General features: G+C 45.9%; 1 protein-coding gene across 7 annotated transcripts in view; it reads left to right on the plus strand.

Moving 5' to 3' along the window:
* LOC147457762 (uncharacterized) overlaps positions 1-21,320 on the plus strand; it is a 105,589-nt gene that overhangs the window by 13,067 nt on the left and 71,202 nt on the right. For 5 of the 7 annotated variants that reach the window (XR_015188140.1, XR_015188139.1, XR_015188141.1 and 2 more), the window contains 2 exons: positions 20,392-20,510; positions 20,626-20,687. Coding sequence is in view for 4 of the 7 variants with exons in the window: in XM_086512575.1 (XP_086368701.1) it covers positions 20,392-20,510; positions 20,626-20,687 (181 nt within the window). In the remaining 3 variants the exon portion in view is untranslated. Of the gene's footprint in view, positions 1-20,391; positions 20,511-20,625; positions 20,720-21,320 lie in introns of all 7 variants that reach the window. The other 2 variants (XM_086512577.1, XM_086512578.1) reach the window with 1 other exon arrangement.

Below are 21,320 nucleotides of genomic sequence, written 5' to 3' on the forward strand. Positions count from 1 at the left end.
TGCAGAGATATGAGAGAGAGAGAGAAGCTTTTGCTTTATTTTATTAAAGCATAAGAGAAAGAGAGAGAAAGAGCCTTTGCTTTATTTATGAGGGCTTTTTAAAATACCCAAGCTTTTGATTTTCAGCTTTTGGGCTCTGATTTTAGCATCCCTTGTACTCAATAAGCAGGTAGGCCTCTCATAACTCAGAGCATCTGGACGTAGAGTCTGAGTGTGAGCACCCGCCTGCACTCTTGTACTTTGAACACAGATTAATACAAAAAGAAATACCGAAAGGGGCGCCAGTCTTTGGGGCCAATATCTCTAGGCACGGAACTCCGCTGGGCCAGTCTCGAATCAATTGTGAACTGTGAACTGTTTGAAGTGATTATTTGTGGTATCGTGGTAGATTCTCGACTTGGAGTGTCCAAGTCTGTTACAGTGGTATCAGAGCACGGCCGATTTCTCTTCTACTGGAAATCTGATCCCCTTTTTTTGTCCGCGACACCTATGGCTTCAGGCAAAGATCAGTCGACTCCCTCTGTATCCGGAGATGCAGGAAGGGATTACAACGAAGATTCACGCGAGAAGTACGGCCCGCCTCGGCCTACTCCGGCGGAGCGTCAACGATTGATGGGTGAGGCAACAAAGATGATGCTCAATTTTGCGAAGGATCCGAAATTTGCAAAATATATGAGCGATACCTCTTTCGATGAGGTGCACATGTAGTGGCAGAAGACCATAAAACCACCCTGCAAACCCGCTCTCAAGAAACCTCCTACTCCCAGGAAGTATACAGAGAAAGAATTAGAAGAGGTGGTTGATGAACGAATTGCTCAGCTTTTTGACGCGCAGCTAAAAAGCACTATAAAAAGCAGAAGAAAGGCACTGACTTCCCGGGTTATTTGGGTCATCAGTCTACTTTTGAAAAGGCAAGAAAGCAAAAGAAGCGTGTTCGATTTGAAGGAGTGCCCAGTCCTCCTCCTTCTTCTTCTTCTTCTTCTGATAGTTCTTCTAGCTCATCTGACTCGAGCGAAGAAGATAGAAAAGGCAAAAAACGAAGCAAAAAGCAACGCTTTGGAAAGGGCAAGAAAAAGGCAAAGAAGTCTAAATCTTACCCCGTGAGTGACAGTTCTATAGAGGACTTGTCTTTAGACAGTTTGGACTCTGACGACAGCAGCTTTTATGCAAAGAAGAAGAATTTTTATAAAGCCAACCAGTATGACTTTTTGGAAGACAAAAGCAAGAAAGTCCGAGAGTTTAAGGAAGGTGGACAGTTAATTAAATTTGACACGTTTTCTGGTTATAGAGATGCTTCGAAGGCTTGTCTTTTGTACAATAGTTTAACATTGCTTTCGCGGGAGGGCGTTACTTAGAGCACTCTAAGATTCGGAGAGCTGCCTGTTACTTTAAGGGGAATGCTCGAACTTGGTGGTCCACGCTTCTATTAAACAAGACAGCGCCAGTTAAATGGTTGAAATTCAAGAGGCTTTTTATTTTTTCTTGGCTGACTCGAGAGTATGAACGCGATATATGAACTGCTTGGAACCATCTTCGGATGACCAAGAAGGATACAATGGACGCTTATTGCGAGAGATTTTGGAGCTCTTTTCTACCCGCCTCTTCATTTAAGAAGATCTCGTTCAAGGAACAGATTGAGCGGTTTACCTTGGGTCTTCCTACAAAGATCCGAGATCACTGCTTAGAACAAAACTCAGCTTCCATTCAGGAGTTGATGAGTCATGCGAAACGGGGATTTGCCATACACTCAGGAAGTTTGACCTACCCGACCTATGAGATCACGACACAAAGAGCGGAACAGACTTCGACAAATGAAAGTAGAATGAGGAAGAGCAACCCAGAAAAGAAAGATGCACGACCCAAACTCACTCCTCAGGAGAGAGCTTGCTATATCAAGGAAGGGAAGTGCTTTGGATGCGGGGAAACTGGACATATCTCCGCGAAGTGCCCTAAAAAGGCACAAAATCCTCTCCAGTGATTACTAAAGTTGAAGTCACCCCATCTGAAGAGTACCTTGAGAAGATTTCCTCTTCCCCAAATATTTCGCAGTTACTCGAAGATTTTGAACCAGAAATCTTACGTCGCATAAAGGATTTTGAAGATCAACCTCTTGTTGCAGTCAACCTGATTATGCCAGATTCCTCTAAAAAGTCTCTGAATAATGCAATGATATGGGATTTAGCAGTCAAAGCAAAAAGGTTTCGCAAGAAGCAAAGGTTCAAGACAAAGACTTCAGATAACTCAAAGACTGAAGATTTTCGAAGATTCAATGCGTTTCCAGAGTTCTATCAACATCAAAAGTCATTTCTTTGACACGGGCTCTCATTTTAAATGGGAGGGAATGTCACGATTGTGACTATGTTAACAGCAATACATCTACTCCTAGTTGCAGATACGCGAAGTGCCATGCCAAGGAGGACCCCTGCGCTTGGATGGTCACACCCCTTCGCCCAAGAGACGTGCCTCTTCGCCAAAAGCCACACTCCTTCGACAAATGGTCACACCTCTTCGCTCTACGGGTGCGACTCTTCGCCCAATGGTTGCAGCTCTTCGCCGAAAGGATGTGTCTTTACGTCTAAAGTCATGTCTCTTCACCAAGAGACGTGTCTTTTCATTTATGTCTCTTCGTCTCCTATATAAGGAACCCTTGTATCACACATTCAATCAATCAACAGAGAGTCTTCTAATTCTTGTTTCTGAGTTCAGTTCAAGTTTCTTAAGTCTTAATCATGAGTTTAAATACTTAATAAAGGATTAGTACCTAGAATCCTCACACCTTAATACATCATTTGCAAAACCTGTATTTTCGCTGTCATAACCTGTAATTTCCTGTTTTTGACCTAATTTCAGTCTGTTTTAGGTCAATTTGGGTTGCCGGGAGCTCTCTGGTGTCCGGGGACGAGTCCTTTGGCGACGAAATTGCAAAATCTCGCGATAAAGTTGACCTTCTTGGCTGAAATTCAGCGTTTGCACGTTTGGGGGCAAACCCTAATCGGGCTCTGATACCAGTTGATGAGAGCGCGGCGGTGTGTGCAAGTGAAAGAGCACACGAGGAAGTGCAGTGTGTGTGCAGAGAGGGGAGGCGAAGAGCAGCAGGAGAGGAAACGCTAGCAGAAGAAGAGGGAGAGAGAGAGCGCTCATGTTTTTGGGGAAACTCAATAAGTGAGTTTTGGGTTTTCCCACTTTTATTATAAGTGACCTTTAAAAAATGTTGAACCTGGACAAAGTAAAAAAATGTACAAAAAGGAGTTATTTAGGCCTTTAACCCAACAGAAAACGCAGCCAAAACAGTCATTTTCAGTCACCAAAACAGTCCCCAAATTCAGCGATTAGAAGATCACAGATTTCAGCCATCAAGCCGTCGTCGTCATTACCGTCGTCGTCATCGGCATAGTCCCATTGCATATGTCCATTGCATACGCATTGTACACCTTTGTGCAATCAAAGTAGATCACTCTCGCTGACGAGAGTGGGGCCTTCGGAGGAGGGTTTTACAACCTCTCGGGTGTCGTATCTCTTCTCTCTCCTTCTCTCAGTCTCATTCACTTGCACGCACAATCCACTCACTTTGTTCGTGACCACAGTACTCTACAAGACGGAAAGCTCTCTCTTTCCCTAAAGAACTAAAAGGAACCTTGAGCAATAAAGATCACTAATCTTGAGAAAATACAACATTCATTCCGCTGCACCTTACATTGGTATCAGAGCTTTGGAAGTGTTCTGCATTACTCAAGGAAAGAACCACAAGAACCACAAGAATTTTTTTTTGCTTGTTGCGATCGCACGAACCCAAGTTTACTTGGGTGTGGCGATTCCTAATCGTGTTTTGTTGAAGAGTGACAGGAATCCCAAGAAAGAAGGGCTTGTCCAGCCTCCCCTTGTGTCTCTTTTCACTCATTGAGAGCGGACCGTGCACTTAGCGGCCGGCCAATCGACATGAGGTGGGAAAAAGCAACCTTGGTGTGAGAGCAAGGCCGCCAAGGGGTGCGCCTGCAGAAAAGGGTAGAACTCGGGTGAAGAGAAGATCCTTCTCCAACGCGATTTACAAGCGACAGAAAACCTCAAGAACCCCAAGAACCCAAGACCCTCAAGACTCAAGAACCTCAAGAACCCTAGATTCTCACGAATCAAGGACCTCAAGAACCTCAAGACCCTCAAGAACCCAAGTTCCTCGCGAACTTCAGAACCCAAGATTATGGTGCATGGTCGTAACCCGAAGCGGAATGGATACTTCGCATACAGGTGATGAGCATGAGAGAGGCGGCGAAGATTTTTCCCCACCAGGAGACTTTTTCAACCCTCCCCCTTCGCCATCTACGCCACGAGTTGCACTCACTCCTATGGAGATGACGGTCAAGTCGATGTTGGACATGATGGCACAACAACAAGAAACGAATTGAGTTGCATTGGCACAACTCGCAAGCAAAGCATAAGCACAAGAAGCCAAGGACCGCTAGCGCGATGAAAGAAACGCCACTCTTGCCGTAAACAAGAAGAAAATCGCCTTGCTCAGGAGCGTGAGCACATTGCTCTTGCCACAAAACAAGAAGAAAATCGACTTGCTTTCGAACGCGAGCGCGATGAACGAGAGGCTCAAAGAGAGATTCGTCATCAAGAGTTTATTTCCCACATCCTAGTCTCGAAGACCGAACCACCCAAAGATCGTGGGAATTCGTCAAGTGACGCAAGCCACGATGTGGATTCCAACCATCCAGTCACAGAAAAGTTGACTTTCAGTAAGTATGATGGTAAGATGGATGCTACGGTTATTCATTCTTGGTTGCATCAATTTAATGCTTATTTTGCGACAACTAAGAAGACAGGAAATAGCAAAGTTTTGACGGCAGCTATGTACCTTGCCGGTGATGCCATTAATTGGTACCACGCATGGCAAGAGGCACAGCTAGCCGCGCACCTAGAGGCAGCCGACGATTTCACGCCCCTCTCTTTTAGTTGGGCTGATTTCCAAGACAAGCTCAAGGCGTGGTTTATGCCACCTCAGTACCTCGCACGATTGAAGGACGATTGGCGCGCTCTCAAGCAAAATGGTATGCCGGTTATGTCTTTTTCTAATCGTGTTTTGCAGCTAGGTACCCAATTACGCATGTCGGATGATGAGCGCAAAGAGGCTTTTCTCTTTGGATTGGACGAGTATATCAAGTACGATGTCGAGGTATTCGATCCAATCGATCTCATCAAGGAGGTAGCGATTGCTCTCGCACAGGAGATGAAGCACAACAAGGGAAAGCCTAAGGAGAACAAGACTTCCACCAGTACCTCGCAGACTTCTCAGAACACTCAAAACGGTAAGAACGGTAAGAATGGTAAGAATGATAACTCTTCTAACCAATCTTCCAACAGTATCTCATCAAAGAATTCTTCCAATGAATCTAAGGGTAAGGCTAACACAATTGCTAAACCTAAGCTTACTCCATATGAAAAGGTAGCACAAGGAATTGTAGGAGGTTACATCACTTCAGAAGAACAAAGCACTTATTCTAAGGAAGGTCGTTGTTTTCATTGTCACATTAAGGGTCACATAAAAAGAACATGTCCTAAGCTTGAATCTAAAGAACCCACAGCACCCATTATATCTGTCAATGCAATGAATGATAACACGATTGTGCCCAAAGTTTCTCAGGACCCTCCCATTAATGATTCTCTTATTAAATGTTATGGTCGTACGTCGGGGCACCGTTTTGTCATATTGTTTGACCCAGGTAGTATGCATGATGTGATTAGTTCCTCTCTTGTTGAGAGAGCCCGCCTCGAAGTTAGTCCGAGATCTCCTATCGAGGTCTCTGGCTTTCGTCCTGGTATGGACGCTCTCATCACCGAGAATGCCTTGATGTGTTATTTGCAATTAAACAGACTGCCTTCACTAGAAGATTTTTTGTTTCTCCTCTCTCAGGATGTGATATGATTTTGGGCATTTGATGGTTTCGTGATAATGACGCTCTCATGGATTTTCTGACTAACACTATAACTCTCAATGCCAATAGTGATTCTCCTATTGTCATTCATGGAGAGGACATTGCTCCTTCTCCATCTCTCATTGCTAATATGCAAGACAAGGTTGAAAGGATTCGAGATAAGGAGACTCTCTCAGTCTCTTTTTCTCCACAGCATGACACACAGGATTTGCATGATTATGAGAAGCATGAGGATTTGAATGATAATGATTTGCATGATGATTTGGATGAAAAAGACAAGCATGATGAATTGCATGAAGATGATGTGATTGTTCACAAGGATGATGTGTTAGCGGATGCTTTTTCTAGCCAAGCTAACCTCGTTGCAGATTCGATCAATCACGAAGGATCGATCTTGGCTTTCGAGCCTAGGTCCCAAGAACCCCTTCAGGAAGAACCGACCTTGTCTCTCGAGCCTTGGTCCAAAGAACCCTCACAGGAAGTATTATGTGCTCGCATGATTGATACGCACGCATTGTTTGAGTGTTTCATTCGTGACGGTTTCCTATATTTTAGTCAGCATCGCTATGTGATCCCTTTTCCTAGGTATGACATATTGTATGTAGAGCACGTTTCTCTCATATTGTATGTAGAGCACGTTTCTCTCATGGATGGGCACGAATGTATGCGGATTGTTCATGAAAAGTTGAAAAGTTTGTATGTCAGGAAGTCACATTCCATGTTTCTTCCGTGGCATGACACAGTTTTCGAAAGAGCGCATGATAGTATGAGCACCAAACATGAGCATTTCCATTGTGATTTGCCACAGTTGCTTGATTTTGATCAAACAGAAAAGATTCGATCTCATTGTTTACATGTGTTTGATGAACGGCTTGTCACTCCGTCTCTATGTTCATCGACATTGCATACACAGTCTTTAGAGAAGACAATTTTTTTTTCCTTCACTTTACATGGAATGGGTATGTTCATGGTTTTGTGTTGGAGATGGTTTCAGGAATTTTCAGCCATGGAGATTTTTAAAGACAAAAGAAGCAGGACTCTAGACGAAGTGGAAGCAAGGAAGGAGATTTAGAAGATTTTGTGTCGCTTTTGGCGCGGCCCAAAGAAGCAAGCGTTGCAGACCTTTATGAAGTTCAAGTACGGCACGACCCACACATCAAAGTGGGCCGGCGAAGAGTCCCTTCCAGGATTCCGGATGCTGTTAGCAATCTCCCTCGACGCCATATAGTTCGGAACTAGTACCTCACTTTGAAAAGGAGGGGATGTCACGTGACACATCCCAACCCTATGTGTCCGTGGACAAGCTACACCACAACAGGGTTCAGTCAGTTCAGTCAAGTCTAGATTAGCAGTGATCTGGCACTTTTGTGAGTGTATTCGTAGACCGTGCATGCCCAGTCACTTAGCATAGATGAATATCCTCCGGTTGCACACAGCATGATCATCGGAATTCCCATCAGAATCCATTAGCATCAATTAGGGGAATTTTCCAGTGCATTTAGCCTATTTTTGACAAGGACTACAAAAGGCCTGAAAGTTCGACAGCAGCTGAGGAACGTGGACGAAAAGGCAAGATGAAAACATGATTGGTTCCAAATTCCGTGGGTATCGATCCCAGCACATTGGACGAGAGTACAGAACTTTGCCGAGCTTGGGGCAAAGTGAAAGACCAAGAAGCCCTGATCTTCTTTGATAGAGAAGCCAAGGCCAACTTCATTTCACCAGAATTGGCGGTGTGGCTCGAGATCACTCCCGATCGGATGGGACCACTTGTAGAGGCAGTTCTAGCGGCACCCGACAGGGACGTAGCCATTACACCCGTCATTGGTAAACTTCAGTTGCATTGTCAGGGGTATTTGGGGCATGAGGACTTTTACATAATGCCTTTGGAAGGTTGTGGTGTCCTCTTGGGAATTCCGTGGTACCACAAGAACAACGCCGTGGTCAACTATCGGGCGAGGAAAGCGACATTGACCACAGAGAAGGGCAGAATCATTGTACTTGATATAAAACTTAAGGGAGAGTTTGTCCCTATTGTATCGGCTTCGGCCATTTCTAAATTAATGAAATCCAGTCTGTTGTTTACTCGATCCTTTTGAAAGAGTTGAGTGATGAGGATAGGACAAATATGTCTGAACTTGATAAAGAACGCTATTTTCTCCGCGCTCATGCCGATTGCTTCTCAGAGGGCCTGCCAGGCGAGTTACCACCCGCTCGTCCTGTAGATCATACCATTGATCTGACACCTGGAAGCACGCCACCGAACCGGCCACCTTACCGTGTGAGCCGAGCCCATAACTAAAAGATTATGAACCAAGTGAAAGACCTCTTGGAAAAGGGTCTTGTCCAGCCTAGTACTTCACCGTATTGCTCTCCAGTGTTGGTATTGAAGAAAGATGGATCTTGGAGACTGTGCATCGATTATAATGCTCTCAACAAAATCACCATCAAGAATAGATTTCCGATTCCTAGAATCGATGATATACTTGACCGACTTCAGGGATCCTCGTGCTTTAGTAGGATCGACTTGAAAAGTGGATATCATCAGATCCGAATCGCGCTGCGAGATGTCTACAAGACAGCCTTTCGAACGACTTTTGGGTTATTTGAGTTTTTGGTGATGCCTTTTGGCTTAACCAATGCTCCTGCGACATTTAACCGGATGATGGACATGATTTTTAGAGAGTACAGGCTATTTGTTGGCGCTTTCTTTGACGATATCATTGTTTTCTCCAAGGATGAGGTAGAACATAGAGATCATCTGATGCTGATACCTGCGCTCTCGCTGTTGCTAGCACCCCCATCCCTGCGCCATCGCTGCCCCCCCCCCCCCCCGGCTACCCTCGTGCTTCTCCCCTGCCTGTCCTCTCGCGGGTGGCAACCCAGCCCGCCCACTGCTGCGCGCAGATAGATCGCTTCTACACTAGTGACCATTTCAGTGACTTGGGAGGGACAGTTAGCATTCTGGCAGGGACTTCCTTCTCCGACCATGCACCAGTGATCCTCACAGTGGCAGACAGGCAGAGGAAAGGGAGCACGATGCTTCGCATCTCAGAGAGGGTCTTGCTAGACTCTGCACTCAGAGAGGAGTAGAGGCTCTCTGGACAAAGAGCTTGGACAGGCAGGATTCTCCTGTTGACAGAGTGGCCTCAAGACTAGCTCAGATTAGTCGTTTCTTTCTCCAGGAGTCTTTGGCTCGTCGGGCTGCAGTGAGAGAGGAGGAACAACGTCTCATATAGGGCATTGCTTCGTTGCAGAGGATGCAGGAGCAGCATCCAGACAGTCCTTGGTTGGAGGAGCAGCTACAGCAGGCTTGCCAGGAGCTTGTTAGCACAGAGGAGCGGCAACATGAGTTTGCTTTCCACCGACAAGCATCTCAGTGGACACAGGTGGGCGACAGAGTGACTGGTGCCTTCTTCGAGGCAGTGGGACCTCGGCATTCGCATGCCAAGGTCAGTCAGTTGAGGAGGCCCGACGGGTCAGTTGCTTCTGAGCCCGAGGATATGCGTGCAGTTGCTACTGACTTTTACCATGAGTTATTGTCTGCAGAGCCTCAGTCAGAGCGTCAGGATGCATGTAGGGAGCATGTGTGAGCACAGATGCCTTTGCCTTGTGACTGAGGAGATGCTTGAGAGGCTTGAGCTGCCACTCCAGCTTGAGGAGTTGCACACGGCTCTTAGGGCCCTCCCCTGTGGTAGCTGTCCAGGTGAGGATGGATTGACTCCCAGTTTTTTCTTGGAGTACTGGGACTTGCTTGGCCCAAATCTCTGTAGTGCTTTTCAGTAAATTTTGCACACAGGAGTGATTCCTGATAGCATGAGTGAGGGCTTGATCTACCTCATTCCCAAGGAGGGTGGCTCCTTGGATGAGATTTGACAGTGGCGCCCCATCACCATCCTCAACTCAGCCTACAAAATTCTTGCAAAGGCTCTGAATTTGAGGATCTAGGCACTTCTAGAGAGCCTTATACATGGGACTCAGACAGGTTTTGTCAAGGAACGCAGTATCCTTGACAACATCTTTACTTTTTGGGAGGCTTCTGCCTTAGTGCGGCTCCGTGGTGAGGACCTGGTGATTCTTCTTCTCGATTTTGAGAAGGCATAGACAGAGTTGGCTGGGACTTTCTAGAGGGCACTCTACACAGGATGGGCTTCTTAGATGCTTGGATCAGAGGGGTGTCAGCTTTGTACAGACAGGCTCACAGTCAGGTACTTTTGGCAGGAGGTAGAGGTGATCGCTTCATGCTCACACGTTCGCTCAGACAGGGTTGTCCTCTTGCCCCCTTTCTCTTTATGTTCTATGCGGAGGCGATAAGCAGGTTTTTGGTGTCGCAGCAGGTTGGTCTACGGGGCTTAGCACTCCCTATTTGGGGAGATGAGCTACTGGACGCTGAGTTTGCCGACGACTTAGCCTTGTACTTAGATGGCCAGGAGGCCAACCTTCACAGGTGTGAGTAGGCTTTGGAGACCTTCTGTTGTGCATCAAGCGCATTGATCAACTGGAGAAAGACAGTGGCTTTCTCGGTTGGTAGTGCTCCTGTGCTCGATTGGATGCCAGGAGAGGGTTTTAGGTGGATTCCCCCAGGGACTGCGGTTCGGTACTGGGCTGTTAGGTTGGTTTGGACTTGGTCTCCCGAGCAGCAGATTGCTCCCCTCCTCTTGTCTATCAGGAGGAAGTTGTTACAATGGAGCTCAGCACGACTTTCTTTGGCTGGCAGAGTAGTGGCGGCCAACCAGGTGTTGTTGGCGACTATGTGGTACATCACTTCTTGCTGGATCTTCTCGAGTTCTTGTATCAGCCAGGTAGAGAGGCTGATCAGGAACTTCCTTTGGTCAGGACGTGACACTCAAATAGCCCGAGCCAAAGTGGCTTGGCAGGTCATCAATCTTCCTTGTTCACAGGGAGGGCTTGGGATCATTGACCCAGCACATCAGAGAAGAGCCCTTCTTGGGAAGTTCATAGTTAGAGGACTTCTTCCAGGTGAGGAGCCCTGGAAGGAGTTCTTGCTACAATGGCTTCGTGCTAGGGTGCCTCAGGCTGGAAGCCCCTGGCGACCTTCGACCAGATGGATCTTCACAGAGATGTGTAGAGTTGGTTTGAGCAGGAGACTGGAGGACCGCTTCGTTGTGAGTTTGCTTCAATCTTGGGAGCTCTTGCGGTGAGGCCTGGAGCAGCGATAGCCAACTTGCACGGAGGAGCGCCTACGGCAGCCCCTTGTTTGGAACCCCATGGTTAGCACTCAGAGAGGCCACTTGGTTGGTAGTCGGCCTCATGTTTCCTGGGGTCCCATGGCAGCGGGTCCAGCGCGCTCTTTAGGTGACTGGTTAGAGTTTTCAGGCTTGTCAGAGGAGGTGCAGGGTTTCCAGCCTACAGGGCATGAGAGGGGTGCAGAGCATATGCCAGGACATCTCAGAGGCAGTTCCAGCTGAGTGGCTCACACCTCTCGAGCTAGTAGCACCTAGGTGGATGGGAGCCTTCATACGACTGGAGGTTCTCATCTCAGTCCGGGCCTGCTCAGAGACTGTTCCATCCCTTTCCTTCGAGCTACAGAGTGAGGGACGCTTACAAAGTAGAGGCCCCGCAGGTGGCATAGTGCATGTTTTAGAAGGATCCGAGTGGTGGGCGTCTGTGGGAGGACTTGTGTCATCGATCCTGACCCGGAAGCTCTTGAGACTGGACATTGGAGGCTGTGGGCTTGGGAGTGCTGTCCATTGGCATGAGTACAGCGGGATCCTGGTGAGTGGCTTTGGAGGGAACCTTTCTCTTCTGCAGACCACCCAGGCGTCCCGTTCTTTCAGTACACTGTTCGACTGGGACGTCATATACTAGTAGCACAGAGAGAGGCCCGCCCCGCTGCAGCACCTCATTGGCAGGAGGAGGGTCTCACAATTGAGTTCTTGGCAGCCTTCTGGGAGAGGTTGTGGGACTTCAGACAGCTGAGGCGAGTCACCTTGTTTCAGTGACTGGTCGCACACAAAGCTACAACAGTTGGGAGCTGGCTAGTGCATAGTGGTCTCTCGGCCGCATGTGCAGCTTGTGACCATCTTGTGGAGAGTCAGCGTCACTGTCTTTGGGACTGTCCTATGGCACAACAGGTGTGGCTTCGAGTTCTTCGGCTGATGCCTGCTCTTTCCACGGCTCGACAGTACACTTGGGGAGCAGCGGCTTGGTCCACCCTCACGGGCCCGGCACTTCAGTTTGAGCTATCTTCCACCAACAGGATGATAGTGACGCAGGAGGGGCGACCTACACTCCAGTCTGTCCACAGAGCTTACTCCACAGGAGTGGTGCAGTGAGAGAGAGGAGTGTTGGGAGCTCATCAGTGGCATGACACTCTGGTTCATCTGGCGGGCCTGTTGCTTCCGCATCTTTGAGGCTCGCCCTGTGCCACCAGCAGAGACTGCTCGCGATCTTTGGCTAGAGCCGATCCACACTCTCAGAGGACAGCTCGAGAGACTACAGGGCAGCTCCGACCACATGCGGGAGCGCAAAGAGGCTTTCCTTCGACTATGGCGTCCTGGGCCTTTCTACACCATGGTCCAGGGTGTGCTCCGATGGCACTACCGACCACCTGTGTGGCTTCTCCCTCCCCCCATTTCTTGATTTAGCTCCATTGTACATATGCTAGTTTTTTCATTGGGAGAGTCTCCCCATCATGGTTGTTGTAGCCCTCTAGCCTAGACTTGCATCAGTCTCATGCCTACCATTTGTACCAGATTGTGCAATCATAAGTAGACCACTCTCGCCGACGAGAGTGGGGCCTTCGGAGGAGGGTTTTACAATGTCTCTGGTGTCGTATCTCTTTTCTCTCTCTATCTCTTAGTCTCATACACTTGCACGCACATTGTCCATTCACTTTGTTCGTGATCATAGCACTCTCCACTAAGAACGGAAGGCTCTCCCTTCCATAAGAACTAAAAGGAACCTTGAGCATAGTTCGGAGCACTCATCTTGAGCAAAGCGCAAACAATCATTCCGCTGCACCTAACATTGGTATCAGAGCTTTGGCAGTGTTCTGTATCACTCAAGGAAAGAACCACAAGAATTTTTTTGCTTGTTGAGGTCGCACGAACCCAAGTTCGCTTGGGCGTGTCGATTCCTAATCATGTTTTGTTGAAGAGTGACAAGAATCCCAAGAAAGAAGGGCTTGTCCAGCCTCCCCTTGTGTCTCTTTTCACTCATTGAGAGCAGACCGTGCACTTAGCGGTCGGCCAATCGACGTGAGGTGGGAAAAAGCAACCTTAGTGTGAGCGCAAGGCCGCCAAGGGGTGCGCCCGCAGAAAGGAGTAGAACTCGGGTGAAGAGAAGATCCTTCTCAAACGTGATTTGCAAGTGAAAGAAAACCTCAAGAACCTCAAGACCCTCAAGAACTCAAGAAACCAAGACCCGCAAGAACCCAAGTTCCTTGTGGACTTAAGAACCCAAGAACCCATGACTTTAGAATGATCATCACTCGAAGCGGAATGGATACTTCGCTTAGAGGTGATGAGCATGAGAGAGGCGAAGAAGAATTTTCCCCACCATGAGGTTTTTCCGACCCTCCCCTTTCCAAATCTACGTCAAGGATTGCACTAACTCCTCTGGAGGCTTTGGAGCAATTGTTTCTGAAACAGAATTTAGAACGCGAAGCATGAAACGCAGAAAGAAAAGCAGAAATGGAACGCAGACATGCAGAAAGAAAGGCCTACGAAGAACAAAGGGCAGCCATAGATCGTGACTACAAAGAAGGAATGGCAGCCATACAGCGTCAGTACGACTTGAAAGCAATACAAGAACAGAGCGACCGACAAAACAAAGAGTTCTGGAGACTATATTCTCAAGTTCAGGCACAGATGCAAGAGATTTGGGGAAAGAAGACTCTCTCAGTCTCTTCTTCTCCAAAGCATGACACACAGGATTTGCATGATTGTGAGAAGCATGATGATTTGAATGATTCTGAGAAGCATGATGATTTGAATGACAATGATTTGCATGATGATTTGGATGATAATGATGAGCATGATGATTTGCATGATCAAGATATGATTTCTCACAAGCATGATGATTTGCATGATCAAGATGTGATTTCTCACAAGTATGATGAGTTGCATGAAGATGATGTGATTGTTCACAAGGATGATGTGTTAGTGGATGCTTTTTCTAGCGAAGCTAACCTCGTTGTAGATTCGATCAATCACAAAGAACCGATCTTGGCTTTCGAGTCGAGGTCCAAAGAACCCCCACAGGACGATTCGATCATTCAGGAAGAACCGATCTTGGCTCTCGAGCCTAGGTCCAAAGAACCCTCACAGGAAGTATTATGTGTTCGCATGATTGATACGCACGTATTGTTCGAGTGTTTTATTCATGATCGTTTCTTGTATTTTAGTTAGCATCGTTATGTGATCCCTTTTCCTAGGCATGGCATATTGTATGTTGAGCACGTTTCTCTCATGGATGAGCACGAATGTATCGAATGTATGCGGATTGTTCATGAAAAGCTGAAAAGTTTGTATGTCAGGAAGTCACATTCCATGTCTCTTCCTTGGCACGACATAGTTTCCGAAAGAGCACATGAAACTATGAGCACCCAGCATGCGTATTTTCATTGTGATTTGCCACAGTTGATTGATTTCGATCAAACAGAAAAGATTCGATCTCATTGTTTGCATGTGTTTGATGAACGGGTTGTCACTCCGTCTCTTTGTTCATCTACATTGCATGCACAGTCTTTAGAGAAGACAACATTTTTTTCCTTCACTTTACATGGAATAGGTATGTTCATGGTTTTGTGTTGGAAGTGGTTTCATGAATTTTGGGCCATGGAGATTCTTGAAGAAGAAAGAAGCACGACTCTAGACGAAGTTGAAGTATCAACGGAGCCACAAAAGACTTTCTCGCTTTCGGCACGGCCCAAAGACGCAAGCATTGCAGACCTTTATGAAGTTCAAGTACCGCACGACCCACACATCAGAGTGGGTCGGCGAAGAGTCCCTTCCAGGATTCCGGATGCTGTTGGCGATCTCCCTCGACGCCATACAGTTCGGTACCAGTACCTCACTTTGAAAAGGAGGGGATGTCACGTGACACATCCAACCCTATGTGTCCGTGGACAAGCTACAACATAACAGGGTTCAGTGAGTTCAGTCAAGTCTAGATTAGAAGTGATCTGGCACTTTTATGAGTCTATTCGTAGACCGTGCATGCCGAGTCACTTTGTGTAGATGCATATCCTCTGGTTGCACACAGCATGATCATCAATATTCCCTTCAGAATCCATCAGATTTAGTCAGGGGAATTTTCCAGTGCATTTAGCCTATTTTCCCTATTTTTGGTTATTTTCACTTATTATTTTTAAGTGACTTTCCAACAAAAGTAGGTAGGGCAATTTTGCTAAGTTAATATATAAGCAAACCCAAGTTAGCACTTTCTGGAGAAGAGGCAGCAGGAGCACCGCTCAACAGGCAACTTCTCAGCAGGACCCCGAGGACTTCTAGCGTTTTTGCTCTACAGTAACTTGGCTAGCGTTTTTGGACAAGACCACCGCAGATCAGCCAACGTTTTGCTCTTGCAGATCCCTGGCGACAAGACCACATCAGATCAGCCTAGCGTTTTTGCATTTGCAGAATCCCGGCGACAGAAAGATCAATTTCAGCCCATGGTGTTTTTGCAGATCATCGCGACGGAAAGTCAAGGACTGAAACTAATTTGACTATTTTGTTTCTGATTTCTATTTTCTAGAATTAGGACTTTAATAAGAAATGTGCACAAGTTAACTAATAAGTTAAGGAATCACAGATCTGTAAGAAAAACCATCAGGAAACAGACAACTCTAGTGTGTCATATGATGGGTGACAAGAAGCACCGTGAAGGAGTTGGCCTGTTAGTTCGGTGGGAGAAGACCAGGTAATGGTGGTCCCTGATGAGTCACAAGATGGGTGACAGGTTCATCGGTAAGGGGACACACTAGGGTCTAAGGAGGAAATCCGAACTGAGTAAGAAAATACGCGTAAGAACGCAAGCACAAGAATAAAGATGGGTTCAATGAAGCTTTTTACGAAAAGCAGGAACAATCGCGGGAAGGCAGACGCTTTCCCGTGAGGAATCTATGTTTGCATTGCATTCGTGCATGTGGTTGCATCCAGGGATGCCTGGGAAGTGTTGTTAAATGCATTGGTTTAACTTATAAGGTTTTATTGAGTTAGAAGATAAAGCAACAAAACCAGCCACTTAGAAGATAAAGCAACAAAACCAGCCAGCGAATTCTCTCTCTCTCTCTCTCTCTCTCTCTCTCTCTCTATATATATATATATATATATATATATATATATATATATATATATATATATATATATATCCTTTGGCTTCAATAATAAGAGATAAATTCTATTTATCTGAGTATATTTTATATTGTTATGCGCTCCCGTTTGTGACAGGAAAGATTCCAAATCTTACTCAATGGTGAGTTCAGTTGGACCTCTATAGTTGAGGACAACTGTTTATAAGTGAGAGGGATGAAACTAATTTGACTATTTTGTTTCTAATTTCTATTTTCTAGAATCAGGACTTTAATAAGAAATGTGCACAAGTTAACTAATAAGTTAAGGAATCACAGATCTATAAGAAAAACCATCAGGAAACAGACAACTTTGGTGTGTCATATGATGGGTGACAAGAAGCACCGTGAAGGAGTTGGCCTGTTAGTTCGGTGGGAGAAGACCAGGTAATGGTGGTCCTTGATGAGTCACAAGATGGGTGACAGGTTCATTGGTAAGGGGACACACTAAGGGTCTAAGGAGGAAATCCGAACTGAGTAAGAAAATACGCGTAAGAACGCAAGCACAAGAATAAAGATGGGTTCAATGAAGCTTTTTACGAAAAGCAGGAACAATCGCGGGAAGGCAGACGCTTTTCTGCGAGGAATCTATGTTTGCATTGCATTCGTGCATGTGGTTGCATCGGTTTTAACTTATAAGGTTTTATTGAGTTTTTGGGTAGGTTCAGACTAATTTTAAAATATGCCGGCCGTCCACTTAATAAGTGGGCAGCCACTTAGAAGATAAAGCAACAAAACCAGCCAACGAATTCTCTCTCCCTATTTCGGGTAGAACAGTGGAAAAAAAAAAAAAAAAAACGGCCGCGATCTCTACGCGAGCAGCTATTCGTGTCGTGGCCAGGGAGCTATAAAAGCACCACATGCCCTCACTCAAAGGGGGTACCAATGTCAGCAAGAGAAGACTCTGCCGCAAGAGATCGCGAGACTACGAAGCACGGAAGTCGCTTTTTCCCGCGCAAGAGCGACAGGTATCTATTGTGGATTCGCCATATGAATTGTTGTCGCGTGTTTGTGTGGTTTGTTTTGCAGGAATCTCCCGTCTTACGGGAAGGCCCTTCACGGGAAGTACGGCTTCACGCCTAAGTCCTTTACGGGAAAGTACAGCTTCACGCCTAAGTCCCTTACTGGAAGGAACGGCCTTGTGCCCAAGCCCTTTACGGGAAAGCACGACCTTCGGGTCTAAGATTACAGAACGGAGGGGTTTCCTCGGGTTCTCGTGCTTGTATACGAATTCTCCCTGAATAAAAGAATACTCTTAACGGGGGGGGGGGACAAGCCCATCTTCTGGTCCCCAATACTGTGTCGATCTTCTCCCTTCTCTCATGTTTGCAAAGTATTATAATTTTCAGATTTTTGAAGTGCTCGTGTACGCTCCCGTTTTGTGACAAGGACCATTAGCGTTTTCAGTTTTCAGCAGTTAGACATCGCAAATCAAGTCCCGAACCTCGCAGATCTCACCTTCCCGCAGCAATTCCTCGCCACACGGTCAGTTTCCGCAAGGTTTACAATTTCAGCCCGGAAAACGCAGATTTCAGCATCTCAGCATCTGCGTTTTCAGCGCGTCGTCGTCGCATCGTCGTCATCGACATAGAGTCAGAATTCAGCAGATACAAGATTTGCAGATTTCAGCCCATAGCGTTTTTGGACAGCAGTAGAAAGATTGCAGATTTCAGCCCTTAGGGCGACTTCGTCATTACCGTCGTCATCGTCGACATAGCCTAGACTTGCATCAGTCTTATGCATACCATTTGTACCAGATTGTGCAATCATAAGTAGACCACTTTCGCCGACGAGAGTGGGGCCTTCGGAGCAGGGTTTTACAACGTCTCTGGTGTCGTATCTCTCTTCTCTCTCTATCTCTCAGTCTCATACACTTGCACGCACATTGTCCATTCACTTTGTTCGTGATCATAGCACTTTCCACTAAGAACGGAAGGCTCTCCCTTCCATAAGAACTAAAAGGAACCTTGAGCACAGTTTGGAGCACTCATCTTGAGCAAAGCGCAAACAATCATTCCGCTGCACCTAACAAGAGCCTTCCGTTCCTTTAGTGAGAGAGTGCAATGGACACAAACAAAGTGGTGAACTCTGTGAATGAAGGTGCATGAGACTGAGAGATAGAGAGAGAAGAATACGACACCAGACAAGTTGTCAAACCCTCCTCTGAAGGCCCCACTCTCTATGGCGAGAGCGGTCTACTATTGATTGCACAAATCTCTACAATGCTTGGACTTGCCGATGATGTCGACGGCGATGAGGACGATGACGAGACGGGCTGAAATCTGAAAATGCTAAGGGCTGAAATCTGCAAATCTTTATCTGCTGAATTCTAACTCTATGTCGGTGACGATGTCGACGACGACGATGTGACGACGACGCGTTGAAAACGTAGATGTTGAAATCTGCGTTTCTCGGGCTGAATTTGACCGTGCGGCGAGGATCTGTTGTGGGAAGGTGAGATCTGCGAGGTTTGGGGGTTCTACTGCGATGTTTGACTGCTGAAAACTGAAAACGCTGGTGCTTCTAGAGAAACTGCGTGGAGAATTTGCAAAGCTGATCTGCAAACCAAAAACGCTAGGGCTGAAAAGTGTTCTACTGTTGCCGTGGCTGATTTGTAGTGCAAAAACACTGGGCTGATCTTGGTCTTGGTGCAAAAACGCTAGGCTTTGCAGGTAGTGTAAAAACGCTAGGTTTGCTGGGGGGGGGGGGGGGGGGGGGGGGGGGGTTTTCTTGCTGAGAAGTTGCCTGTTAAACCGAAGTTCCTGTTGCCTCTTCTGCCAGATTGTGCTAGCGCTAGGCTTTCTTATATACATCATTTGCCAAATTGCCCTACCCAGTTCCCAACAAAAGTCACTTAAAAAATAATAAGTGAAAAATGTGAAAAATAGGGAAAATAGGTCTATGTACTATAAAAATGCTCCTGATGGGTTTTGACGGAAATTTGATGATCATGCTGTGTGCAACCAGAGGATATGCATCTACTCCAAGTGTCTGGACATGCACGGTCTGCGAACACTCACAAAAGTGCCAGATCACTTCCTATTCTAGACTGATTGAACTGGACTGAACCCATGTCATGAAGTAGCTTGTCCACGTACATATAGGGTTAGATGCCTGCTATGTAACAAGTGATGTACTCACTCTTAGAATTAGCACCATTTGGGTGATCTTACAAGTAATGGAAATCAGCCTTTTTTCTTTGGGGAGAGAGAGAGAGAGAGAGAGAGAGAGATCTTGTCAGCTCAATTCTTCGCGGTTGGTCCATGGAGATCTCCAGATGTTTCTTTGAGGAGTGGGCCACTGTGTGCTGATATGCTTTTCCTCTAGGCGAGGGAGGCTGTCTATGATATCATATATGAGCAGACAATGTTTGAGGCCAATTACTTTCTGGATATCAGACAGTTTGCAAATTTGTTTGAGAGCCAATTTAGAGAGGCCTAAGGGAAGTTTGTTTGGTTAGAGAGATGTTCAATGTGCATCTTAGTACCTTCCCTTGGCTTTTGAGGTGGACGGTGAGTGGGTCCGCCCTGCATCTCTTACAGTTTTGTTGTGCCGTAGATCCACATCCTTTTTTGGAATACATCATCAGAAATGCCAGAATGGATGCGGATGATTTTAGAGGCACGGCCTAGGGGTTTCAAATGTCACAATCCGTTGGCTTTTGTGAGTTTTTTACAGCGGATGTTTTATATCAGTCATATAAACAACACCGGACTTTTTGGGGCTATATCGCTCAAGGTGGACAGAGCTTTGGGCAGATTTTTGTAGACTTGATCACTATCCAGATAGCTACACTTCACCACCTGGTTAAAGTATCTTTATCCCAGATGTTTCTTGTGGTTTGTTATGGGATTTTTCCCCATGATCTCATTGTACATCCATTAGGGTTTTTTCCATATTTCTTGTATATGGACCGATGGTCGATTCTTATGTAATGCAAAGGGTTAAAGTCCCACTTCGAGAGAGAAATGAAATGAAATGTAATATTAACGTCTTCAAAAGGCCAAAATAACCACACACACACACACACACACAGAGAGAGAGAGAGAGAGAGAGAGAGAGAGAGAGAGAGAGAGAGAGAGAGAGAGAGAGAGAGAGAGAGAGAGATTCTTGGGTGAAGTTGTTTTGGTGCTTTGGGAGCAGGCTAGGTGATATGGCTTACATGGATAAACCAAGGATAAACTGTGATGACTTGCCTTGGCATCCACAATGTAATTGTAGTAGTTCTTGGCTTCACCAACCAAATTATTCTTGCATGGCTGGTAAATATTTGCCCACGCATAATTGTAATACCAATGAATACTCATGTTTATCATATCTGAAGTGAAAAAACTGATTAGTCTCCATATGTTGGCTTACTGTATGCATGTTTTGCAGGTAATTCAGAGTTTGCCTCTAGCCGAATGGAAGTGCAATTGTCCAATCCAGATTATGCTCAAGTATGGTAGCAGTTTTGTCCCTTGCCATTTAGGTTTGTCTTGGTCCATTTTTTCGCTTCAAGTTTGTAGTCTTGTTGCTAATATGTCAAAAGGTGATGCTATATAGTTTCTGGTCTTTTGCTTTATATTTTGGTTCAAGCACTTTATCAGTAAAAGATATGGGCAATTGGAAGGTTTTTAGTCATTATCCAAGAGCAATCGTAGATTGTGGTTTTCATTTTTCAAGTTAAAAGTTGTGTGCATATGTGCCCAAAAGCTCAAAAAAAAGAAAAGTTATTGCTTCTACTACTAGTGGGAAACATGAACTTGAATAAAACTCGTAGAGGACCGAACACAAATTGTCATACTCTTCTCTCACTAGGGAGATGAAGAGGAGCAATTGAAGTATAGCTTAAAAATGTGAAGTGGGAGATCTTGCCACCTCTGCTAGTAATTGGAGAGACTGCACTAGGGAAAGCTTAAATGCTGTTATAGAGATTATGTTTTAAAAGTAAACGTGATGTGAGTTTGTGGGAGATTAAAGAGAGCAAGAGCGTGGAAAGCTTTGGGAAAAACAAACGATTGTGCAGAGGAGGAGAGAAACGTCATCACAAAGTGACACAAAAATGCATTTTCTAGCTTCGAAATCTTGAA

This window comes from Adiantum capillus-veneris, chromosome 5 (genome assembly GCF_014529385.1).
Source record: "Adiantum capillus-veneris isolate H3 chromosome 5, ASM1452938v2, whole genome shotgun sequence".
NCBI classification, from domain to species: Eukaryota; Viridiplantae; Streptophyta; class Polypodiopsida; order Polypodiales; family Pteridaceae; genus Adiantum; species Adiantum capillus-veneris.